The 10723-nt window shown below is 44.6% G+C and overlaps 1 protein-coding gene across 2 annotated transcripts; it reads left to right on the plus strand.

Annotated features, from left to right (window-relative positions):
* The first annotated feature begins 599 nt into the window (after window positions 1-599).
* ID4 (inhibitor of DNA binding 4) lies at window positions 600-3927 on the plus strand. 2 transcript variants are annotated; one of them, XM_054492663.2, is made up of 3 exons: window positions 601-1442; window positions 1831-1889; window positions 2452-3927. In XM_054492663.2, exons 1-2 carry the CDS (start codon window positions 1002-1004, stop codon window positions 1873-1875), a joined length of 486 nt encoding a protein of 161 aa, XP_054348638.1. In that variant the 5' UTR covers window positions 601-1001; the 3' UTR covers window positions 1876-1889; window positions 2452-3927. The 2 variants fall into 2 exon arrangements, with proteins under 2 accessions (XP_054348639.1, XP_054348638.1); XM_054492664.2 differs by lacking the exon at window positions 1831-1889 and having other exon boundaries at window positions 600-1442.
* Window positions 3928-10723: the final 6796 nt, after the last annotated feature.

A 10723-nucleotide genomic window follows, 5' to 3' on the forward strand; every position in this document is an offset into this window, starting at 1 on the left:
TGAAACGGAGGAGGGAAATATAGAACAGAATGAATGTGCCTTCTTGAGCAGCGCGTCTTTCTTAAGGCACTGGAATCCCACGGATGGAGTGATGGGTGGCGGAGGGTCCCTGGGCGCCGTGCTATTAGGAGTGGCAGGGTATCCGCGAGCAGGGCCCAGGCGCTCCCTCAGCAGCCTAGTCGGGATGGGGGGGCGGTGGAGAGTGAATTCCGGCCACACATTCCCGCAGTTCTTCGCAGGAACTTCGCTCTCTTTTCCCCTCCCTTGGGCACACATCAGCCTGGCCCGACTCCCACTCAGCTCTCTTTTCTCAGAACCCCGACCCACAGCGTTGACGGAATGGAGTGCCCTTCCCATTGGCCCGAGCGCCATTCCCCGAGGTGGCACTGCCCGCCTGATTGGCTGGCCACTCCCGACCCCCCGCCCACTCCTCCACTCGAATAGCCCGACTCCCCGCCCCCCAGCACCGCCCGGAGCCCCCGCCCTCGCCTCTCCCTCCGCACACCCGCCCGCGCGCCCAGCGGGCTCCGCTCAGCTCTAGCTGCGACCCGGCCCGCGCGCTGGCCCCGCCCCCGGGGCGCACGGCTCTATAAATATAGCTGCGCGGCGGGCCGGGCGAGAGCGTAGTGGAGGAGGCGCGGTTGTGAGTAGTGCCGGGAGTGGGGTGATCCCGGGCTAGGGGAGCGCGGCGGCCGCGATCGGGCTTAGTCAGAGCTCCGAAGGGAGTGACTAGGGGACCCGGGTGGGCTAGTTTTTTCCCGGTGCTTTTGCTTTTTCTTGCCTTGGGCTCGGGCTGGGTGTCGCCCACTGAGCAAAGATCCCCTCGTAAAACCCAGAGCGACCTTCCCGTCAATTGTTGGGCTCGAGAGCGTCGCGGTGCCCCGAGCGCGCCGGGCGCGGAGGCAAAGGGAGCGGAGCCGGCCGCGGACGGGGCCCGGAGCTTGCCTGCCTCCCTCGCTCGCCCCAGCGGATCCGCTCGCGCAGGGCGCAGGGCGCGCGCGATGAAGGCGGTGAGCCCAGTGCGCCCCTCGGGCCGCAAGGCGCCGTCGGGCTGCGGCGGCGGGGAGCTGGCGCTGCGCTGCCTGGCCGAGCACGGCCACAGCCTGGGTGGCTCGGCAGCCGCAGCGGCGGCGGCGGCGGCAGCGCGCTGTAAGGCGGCCGAGGCGGCGGCCGACGAGCCGGCGCTGTGCCTGCAGTGCGATATGAACGACTGCTATAGCCGCCTGCGGAGGCTGGTGCCCACCATCCCGCCCAACAAGAAAGTCAGCAAAGTGGAGATCCTGCAGCACGTTATCGACTACATCCTGGACCTGCAGCTGGCGCTGGAGACGCACCCGGCCCTGCTGAGGCAGCCACCACCGCCCGCGCCGCCACACCACCCGGCCGGGACCTGTCCAGCCGCGCCGCCGCGGACCCCGCTCACTGCGCTCAACACCGACCCGGTGAGAGGCCGGGCGCCGGCCGTGGGCGGACGCCGCGGGGGTTGGGAGGTTGGTGGCGGGGTGACGGGACGCGGGCGCTCATCGTCCTCCGGGCAGGGGCGGGCCGGGAATGACAGCCCCCTCCCCCTGTTCCTTCGGGCTCCCCCGGGCCGCCAGCAGCCGGCCGGGCTCGGCGAGCGCGGGTCCGGGAGAACGCGCAGGGCGGGACTCGGGGCTGTGCGCGCCCTGGGCTGTCAAGTCCCGCCTGAGCCCGGAGGGGCCCCCCGGGCTGCAGGCTGGGATGGGGGCGTCGGCGCGCCAGCCCGATTTCCGAGGACAATTCAGGACTGTGTCGAGCGCGTTGTTTGCGCCTGCTAACCTTTCCCTTGGTGTTCGGTTGCTGTTCCAGGCCGGCGCGGTGAACAAGCAGGGCGACAGCATTCTGTGCCGCTGAGCCGCGCTGTCCAGGTGAGCGCGCATTTCCCGTCTTGGGTGGCCGGTCACCAGAGACGCCCGTCCCCGAGGGCTTCCGGGGCCAGGCACCGCGGTGTTCTTTGCCCCCAGCATTTCTGAGAGCAAACTCTTAAGGAAGTAAACCCCCTCTCTCCCTGCCACCTAAGTAGCAAGTAAACCCGTACTTAGCCTTAGAACTCGAGGTTCGGTCTCAGTGGAGACGGGTCAGCCCTTGTCTCCGTCGTCCCCGTGTTTTTCCTGGTGGTTAGCGGGCTTTTCTGCCTTCCAGAGGGACGGCACCCTCGTGGGCATGGGAGCTGCCCCGGTGTCCTCCCGTGCAGTCTGTCACCCACAAAGGGGGACGCGGGCAAGGCCCCGGAGTGGGTCCCCTCTCTGGGCTTCCCGAGGGCCGCAGCTGCCTGCTCGGCGCCTGACCCGGCCGCGGGCTGCGGGTGTTGTCTGACCTGGTGGTTTGTTTTGGGTTGTTGATCAAGCATGTCTTGAGTTTGGTCGGTGGCGCCAGTTAGTCTGCAGCGAGAAGGTTCACACACCCCCTCTATTCATTCCTCTTCCACAGGTGTGCGGCCGCCTGAGCCCGAGCCAGGAGCACTAGAGAGGGAGGGGGAAGAGCAGAAGTTAGAGAAAAAAAGCCACCGGAGGAAAGGAAAAAACATCGGCCAACCTAGAAACGTTTTCATTCGTCATTCCAAGAGAGGGAGAGGAAAGAAAAATACAACTTTCATCCTTTCTTTGCACGTTCATAAACATTCTACATACGTATTCTCTTTTGTCTCTTCATTTATAACTGCTGTGAATTGTACATTTCTGTGTTTTTTGGGGGTGCAGTTAAACTTTTAAGCTTAAGTGTGACAGGACTGATAAATAGAAGATCAAGAGTAGATCCGACTTTAGAAGCCTACTTTGTGACCAAGGAGCTCAATTTTTGTTTTGAAGCTTTACTAATCTACCAGAGCTTTGTAGATTTTTTTTTTTACATCTATTGTTTAAAATAGATGATTATAACGGGGCAGAGAACTTTCTTTTCTCTGCAAGAATGTTACATATTGTATAGATAAATGAGTGACATTTCATACCATGTATATATAGAGATGTTCTATAAGTGTGAGAAAGTATATGCTTTAATAGACTACTGTAATTATAAGATATTTTTAATTAAATATTTTTTTGTAAATATTATGTGTGTGTTTTTTTTTAATCTATGGGAATATTTCTTTTGGAAAATTATTTTTCAGCTCAATTACAGAGCTCTTGATATCTTGAATGTCTTTTCTGTTTGGCCTGGCTCTTAATTTGCTTTTGTTTTGCCCAGTATAGACTCGGAAGTAACAGTTATAGCTAGTGGTCTTGCATGATTGCATGAGATGTTTAATCACAAATTAAACTTGTTCTGAGTCCATTCAAATGTGTTTTTTTAAATGTAGATTGAAACCTTTGTATTTGAAGCATACATGTTGAAAATATACCTTATCAGTTTTTAAGTACAGGGTTTTATAGTGTAATATATACAGAGTAAGTGTTTGTTTTTGTTTTTCAACTGAGGTCAAAATGGATTCTGAATGATTTTGCATATGGGATGAGGAAATGCTTGGATCCTTAAGGAGTTTACGAAATCTGCTGTTTTATCAAAGTGAAAAAAAATTGCTTATCACTCTTCATTTTACATTAAGCTGAATGTCACTAAGTTTCATGTCTGTACAGATTATTTAAATCATGGAAATGAAAAAATGTTCTCTGCTTGCTACCAAAGGACAAACTCTTGGAAATGAACACTTTCTGCTTTCCTTCCTCCAAAGAATTAATAGACAACAGTGGGAGAAAAAAAGGCATAATGGCAAATCCTTCAAGCAGGGATAAAAGTCGATCTTCAAACATTAACTTAAGCAGACCAAAAATTCTGATGACCGCATCTAGATTATTTTTTTATAAAAATGCTTTTCACTATAGCTATGTTAGTTACGCTAAGCTACTGTCCAATCTCTTGTGATGTGTAACTTTTACATGTGAATATTAAAGTAGATTTCTCTGTCTTGTACTGTGATTTCTGGTCTCATTTCTTTAAAACCTTACTCTTTCTTTTTTTTTTTAAGGCTCTTTTTTCTCCTTAAGGAAGGTAATATTTTCTAGGTTAGATAGGACTATCAGAGTTTGTGAACATTATGCATTTAATGTGATGGGTACTTTACACACAAGTTAGATGGAATTTTTAGAGTGAAAGAGAATTAAGTAGGATTTAATTGGGTGCTTTGTAAATAGTCAACTGTGTGTATAACGTGGTCTGTTTGATTTTTAAAAGGAAAGGATTTGTTTCAGATTATACAAGAATAAAAGTATTATAGACCCAAGGGACTTTTTATGAGGTCAAATTCAAATATTTATATGAATATGAAATACCATGGTCCCTACTAATCAGTTGAAGTGGCAATGTCTAAACAGAAATGAACAAAACTAATGCTAGTAGGTTAAAATCAATCAAAAGGTTTAAAAATTGATCCTATCCTCAGCATGTTATTTCCTCAGCTCTGATAATTTATTGCTCTTGAGTATTTTTAGAATTTTATGTATTTGATGTTGAACGTTATAAAGTCAAAGAACTGCTTGTTTAGATGAGGTTTATTTTTATTTTTTATATTATTCATTCTTGTCACACATCAAGAAGAAAACACTAGAGCGCTGCTGGAATTCCAAATCTGAAGAATTCTAACGACTGCATTCTTTGTTATTAAAAAGGGCACAATCCTTCCTTTTTATTTGGCAGTTTAATTTCAGTAGGAAGCATGTCACATGTGCACTGTTGGTTAGAATTATGCATCTGTCATGCCTGACTGCTGAACCCTACCTAAGCCTTTGGGCGCAGTTTAAAACTTCTACTGGTGGACTATGAACCTCAAAACAAATGGGTATTTTTGGGTTTTGAGGATAGATGTTACTCCTTAAAGTTTATATTTGGGGTATGAAAAACTACTAAAAGAAGAAAAGTGCTACAGATACTACATTTCAAAGAGTTGGCATTGTCCCTTTGGCCACTCAAGCAGCATTTGATGTATCTAAAGAAACAAAGTCATTGTTTATTTTTTAAAAAATTATATGCAGTTGTACAAGATACTACATTCCATTGAAATGTTGGCTATGTCCTAACCAGGCAACCAGATAACAAAAACATTTTGAGTCTTTTATCTAGGTAGTTCTAATTATTCAGATACTTCGTTTAACAAAGGAAAATATCCTGACTTCTCTCATTTCATTTGTAGACTTTTCATTGTATAGGCACAACCAAAGAGTCAGACTGGTTTAAAACCCCAGAAGGAAAAGTATCCCACACAGTGGATGTTGTTTCTAAGAATGTTACAAAATCCTGACATCTCAGACATCTCAATGTTAAAGGAAGAAAAAAAATACCTTTTCATTTCAAAGAACTAATATACTTTGATGTTGTGTAAACCTTACTCAAGTTTATTGTCAAGCTTTAACTGCCTTTTCAGAACTTTTTAAAATTTTGACCCCAGAAATCTTATTGTATTAGTTGCCTTCTATAACAATAAATCTTCACTGAGCAAAAGGCTCTGGAGTTTGTGGTTTTTAATTGACTTTTACTGAGTTATGCAATTTTTCATTATCCAGAATGGGTCTCTTGATGGATCACCTCAATTATTTACAGTGTTTCTTACCATGTTATGAAAAGTGGCTATATGAATGGAAAGAAAATCTAGTTTGAATGCTGGAGAAAGCTTCTCTACTCTAGTACCTGCTTAGGATAGGAAGCAATATTCCTAAAGAAGGCAGCAGGATGATGTCCAGGGAAAACTAATTAAAAAAAAAAAAAGTTAAACAATGCAGACAGAATTTATTTCACAGTAGTACAGAGCCAAATGAAACTGGCTCTGCCTTTCTAGCTGGTGCACTTTAATTATATATATGTTAATCAGCCCAGATAGCCCTTGGGTCTCAACAGGGCCAAACACCAAACCCTGCAGGCTTATGAGGAAGGAAAACCTTCCCGTTTCTGCTTTGCAAGTCCAGGAAATTAATTTAACCCGTCTCAGAATGAATCTTAATAGGGCTGCCCTCAGTAGGTATTCTTCAGACCCAGATGATTTCTTTCAATTACAACCTAGGCTATTTTGCTAAAATATTAGTAATATTAATTAGAACCATTGCCCAAAAGGTTTTAGGATTGTAACTTTACTTACAGTTCTACCTTGAGCACTGATTTGATCGATACTTTAAAAGATAAAACCCTTACAAACGAGAACTAATTTGTTCAAGGGAGACAACCCGCAGTCATATATACTTAATTGAAAATGCTCTCAAATTTGCTATGAATTTTTAAAGTGTGTTTTGCATTCAAGTGCCTCCTTCATATTTATTCATATTCTGGCTCTTGCTAAAAAGTTTTGCCTAAGTGTTAAAACTTAGGTCTCAACCACATTGCCAAAGGTTTTCTATACTTACCAAAGCCAAAGTAAGGCCATGGTGAGGCTGCTGGGGCTCCATCATTCATAAGTCTTCACAGTAAATTCACACATGGGATATGAAAAGAGCTGTAAAAATTGAAGTAACTTGAAAAGCCCCTCTGAGTCCATAAGAGTAAACACATCAGTTTCTGGGGAAAGAACAAAATGCATTATCTGTATTCCACTAGCTAAGACATAACTGAAGAGGAATTGAACTTAAAATGTTTAAATAAAGAGACTCAAGAAAAATTTTCTACATTAACCCATGAATTTTTTTTTAATAAGAAACCTCACACTTTAGATGAGAACTTTCTATGAGATTACATTAATATTAGCAAAATATGCAAATTCCTGGTGAAACAAGACACTACTATTTGCTTTTAGTTACTGTTTCTCAATTCTTTATGATATAAAATACCTATCAGGACTTTGGGCAGGCATATAAAAATCACATTTTAAAATGTTATCTTTTATTTCAAAGTTTAATTTCCAAAGGAAAGTATTGTACTTGTAGAGTTCTTCATGCAAGTTCATAGACTGTTTCTTAAGTATTTACTTAAATATCCTCTTAAATATTTTAAATGTTTTTCAAATACTACTTCCTTCATAAGGTTTAGCAGTTAATTGAGTGATTGTAGTTAAGTATGAGTGTGTATGTCCAAAAATAGTTCGCCGACATACAGAAAAATATCTTTCAAAAGGGATTTTTACTCTAAAAAGTAAGTAAACTTTTCTCTATTTTCTCTCCTTTTTTAGTTCCTAAGATTGGGAATTTCCATAAAGGTGTACCTTCCATTTTTTTGGACTGCTGTAACCAACCATATTATGTTTAACCATAAGGCAGGATCGAAACTAAAGAACAGGTGAATCAACTGTCGTGTATATATCATCTCCTAGAATTTGGTTTAACCTCATGATTAATTTCAGAGAGAGCGAGAGAGAAATAGGGAAGTTCTTATTTGTAGGTCAAACCTCAGAGAAAGCCAGGAAAACAGACATAAACTTATAGACCAAAATTTTACAACTTACCTAAGCAATAATTATTGGAAACACTTTTCATACAAGTTTAACCTGAGTCCACAGCTGCAGTTAAAGTAGACTTCTTTGTTTGAGACTTTTCTTTGCCTGTCCTGCGGTGCCTAACAAAGTAACCTTGTAAAATATTTGTTACTAACTGAACTGAATGCCCCCTTAAGAGTCTCTTCCCAGAGGATTTAGTCACTCCTTCTTTGCCCTTTCATCTGCATTGAGTTGCAATTGAGCTTAAGACCAATCTATCTAACTGCCTCTGGTCCTCTCTACCTCTGAAAAGCAGTAGATTCCAGATAGGATTTGATGGTCTTCTCCAAAACTGCCCCTCTTTCTGAATTCCTTATTTCGGCTAATGCCACCTGTCATCACTCAAGTCAGAAATCTGGGATTGTGCTTGACTTTCTCCTGCCCCATCATATTCAGCTGAGCACAAAAATTCCTGCTAACATTCTCTCAGATCCTCCCCAGCCTCCCAGCCTCACTGCTACTCTATCAGTATCTGTATCTCCATTTCGCATCAGAACTCGCAGTCAGCTCCTATTCTAGTCTCCTTGCCTCATCTTTCTTTATCTTCTCTACCTTCCATGTGCTCTAACTGCATGACTCCTCAACAGTCACCCTCTGCCTATGCCGGCAAGTCCAGTTTCTTGGAGCAGCATGCAAGGCCTCCTCATGACCTGGACCTACGGATCCTTCAAGAGTCATTCCCACCTGGACCTACGGATCCTTCAAGAGTCATTGCCAGCTGTCCTCTGTCTCTTCCACTTCTGGCTGTCTTCAAGCACACATGTTATGCTAAGATCTTGCCCCCTATATGCTAGACAGCAAAGCATGCTTATTTTGTTAGTCTTAACAGTGTATGCTTGATTTCCTGAGAGTTAAGAAGGGAGCAACTTCAGGAAGGACACACGTGGACTGCAGAACAATGCAGTGAAGGAGGGGGCACCTGTCCAGACAGCCAAACCACCTAAGTCAGCCTTGCCCACCTGTGAGTAAGAGCTAAGCCATCTACATTCAAAATGGCATCCTCTTTCACTCTTTCTTGCGTTGCACAGTGTGTTACCCCCTGCCTTGATCCCGGACCCTCGCTCCCACTCTTGGCTGTTGCTAAACTTCTACCCGACCATCATTCAAGACTCAACTGTTACCTCTTCAGCAAAAATTATTTGATGCCTCCCCTCCTCACCCCCGAAACAGCATCCACGCCCCCCTGCTATATTATAATTATTTTCACATGTCTGTGTTTCTGGTAGATCCCTGACCCTCCAAAGATTCCAGACCACAAGTACTAGGCGAACATTCCTGTAACTCTTTGTGCCAGCAAATCTAGCAAATTCTTTGCAGCTCAAAATTGCAGTGGAGAGATTTTTATTATCTTTAAAAGCCTTTGGCTGCCTGAAACATGGAAAATAGATAAGTTGCGTGTTCTTGAGAATGAAGGAGTGTGGTCAGCCTAGGGCAAAGAGAGTTTAAAGGAGAGACTGAGAATGGGGGAAGAGAGGCAGAGCAGATCCTGTATCCCCACAAAAAAATAAAAAGTAAAAATAAAAGAAACAGTACTGACCCATGTTGGAATAAGGAAACAAAGACACGTCAGTGCCTGAGATGAAAATGTGGGGTAAGGGGAGATGACTCCCACTGACGTAGGTTGTGATGGGTCTGAGCAAGCAGGGGACTTGGGAAAAATTGTACAGTTAAGTCTCTGCGTGTGTTTCTTTACTCTTGTGAATTGGTGAAGTGACGTGGGATGGATCAGTTACAATTAATGCAATGAATCCTCATGAGTCAGTCTTGAAAGGGCAAGCTTGCTGCCTGCATGGGAAAGCCTTTCACAGATAGAAATTTTCATTACCCCTACCATGATCTGAGGCCCTAGAGTGGAATCGTATAATTAGAAACCTGGAGGCTGGGCGCAGGGGCTCATGCCTGTAATCCCAGCACTTGGGAGGCCGAGGCAGGTAGATCACTTGAGGTCAGGAGTTCAAGAACAGCCTGGTCAACATGGCGAAACACCGTCTCTACTAAACTTACAAAAATTAGCCGGGCTTGGTGGTGGGCGCCTGTAATCCTTCTCGCTACTAGGGAGGCTGAGCCAGGAGAATTGCTTGAACCCAGGAAGTGGAGGTTGCAGTGAGCTGAGATTGCACCACTCCACTCCAGCCTGGGTGACAGGGCAAGACTACGTCTCAAAAGAAAAAAAAGAAAGAAACAGGGAATATGTCTAACAACATTCCTCTCATTTTCCAGGGAAGGAGACAGAAGCTCAAAAGGTGAAGTGATAGAGTCAGATCTAGAACCTAGTTTCCCCATCTCTAAGCCAAGGCCACAAAGTTCAGTGTGGATGGATTCTATTTTAGTTTACTCTTCAGTAGTTTATCTCGTTCCCTATCGTAATCTACAACTTGCCTCATGTACTTTCCTAAGAAGTGGGGTTCAAATCTTAAGCAAATAATTATTAATGCTGGACTGATCTGGCTGCCTTTTAAAAAAGAGAGCAGAGGTAAAGTACTTTAATAACAAAGATCAAGAATTACAAAGCTCTTGGACAAATGAGCAAAGGCAATTCAATGGAGAAAGTATGGTCTTTTCAACAAATGATACTGGAAAAATTGGACATCCACAATTTACTTAGGCACAGACCTTAAACCTCTCACAAAAGTTATCTCAAAATGGATCACAGACCATTACATTTTAAACATAAAGTGCAAAGTTGAAAATTCTAGAAGAAAACGCGGCAGAAAAATCTATGTGATCTTGGATTTGGTGATGAATCTTTAGATATAATACAACATCAAAAGCACATTCTACGAAAGAATTTCAACCTGTGTTGTCCTCCACAATTATATCCACATGTGTGTGCGCAGACCTACCCTTCAGTCTATGGGAACAGTGTAGAGTGGGGAAAGGGCAGAGACTGTCCAGCCAAGCCAAAAGACTTGGTTCTAGTCAGAGGCCTGCACCTCGTTATCTGTGTCCCCTCAGGCAAGTCACTTTTCCAGATTCCAATTTTCTCATAGGTAAAATGAGTACATAATAATTCTAACCTAGCTCAGGGGGTTCTTAAAAGAGAAAAAGAAAGTAACATACATGAAAATATTTACAAGACAATGGTTATAATTTTGGTATATATAAAAATCATCTGGCCAAGGTGCGGTGGCTCATGCCTGTAATCTCAGCACTTTGGAGGGCCGAGGTGGGTGGATCACCTGAGGTCGGGAGTTTGAGACCAGCCTGACCAACATGGAGAAACCCCGTGTCTACTAAAAATACAAAATTAGCCGGGCATGGTGGCTCATGCCTGTAATCCCAGCTACTCAGGAGGCTGAGGCAGGAGAATTGCTTGAA

Source organism: Pongo pygmaeus, chromosome 5 (genome assembly GCF_028885625.2).
Source record: "Pongo pygmaeus isolate AG05252 chromosome 5, NHGRI_mPonPyg2-v2.0_pri, whole genome shotgun sequence".
Classification (NCBI taxonomy): Eukaryota; Metazoa; Chordata; class Mammalia; order Primates; family Hominidae; genus Pongo; species Pongo pygmaeus.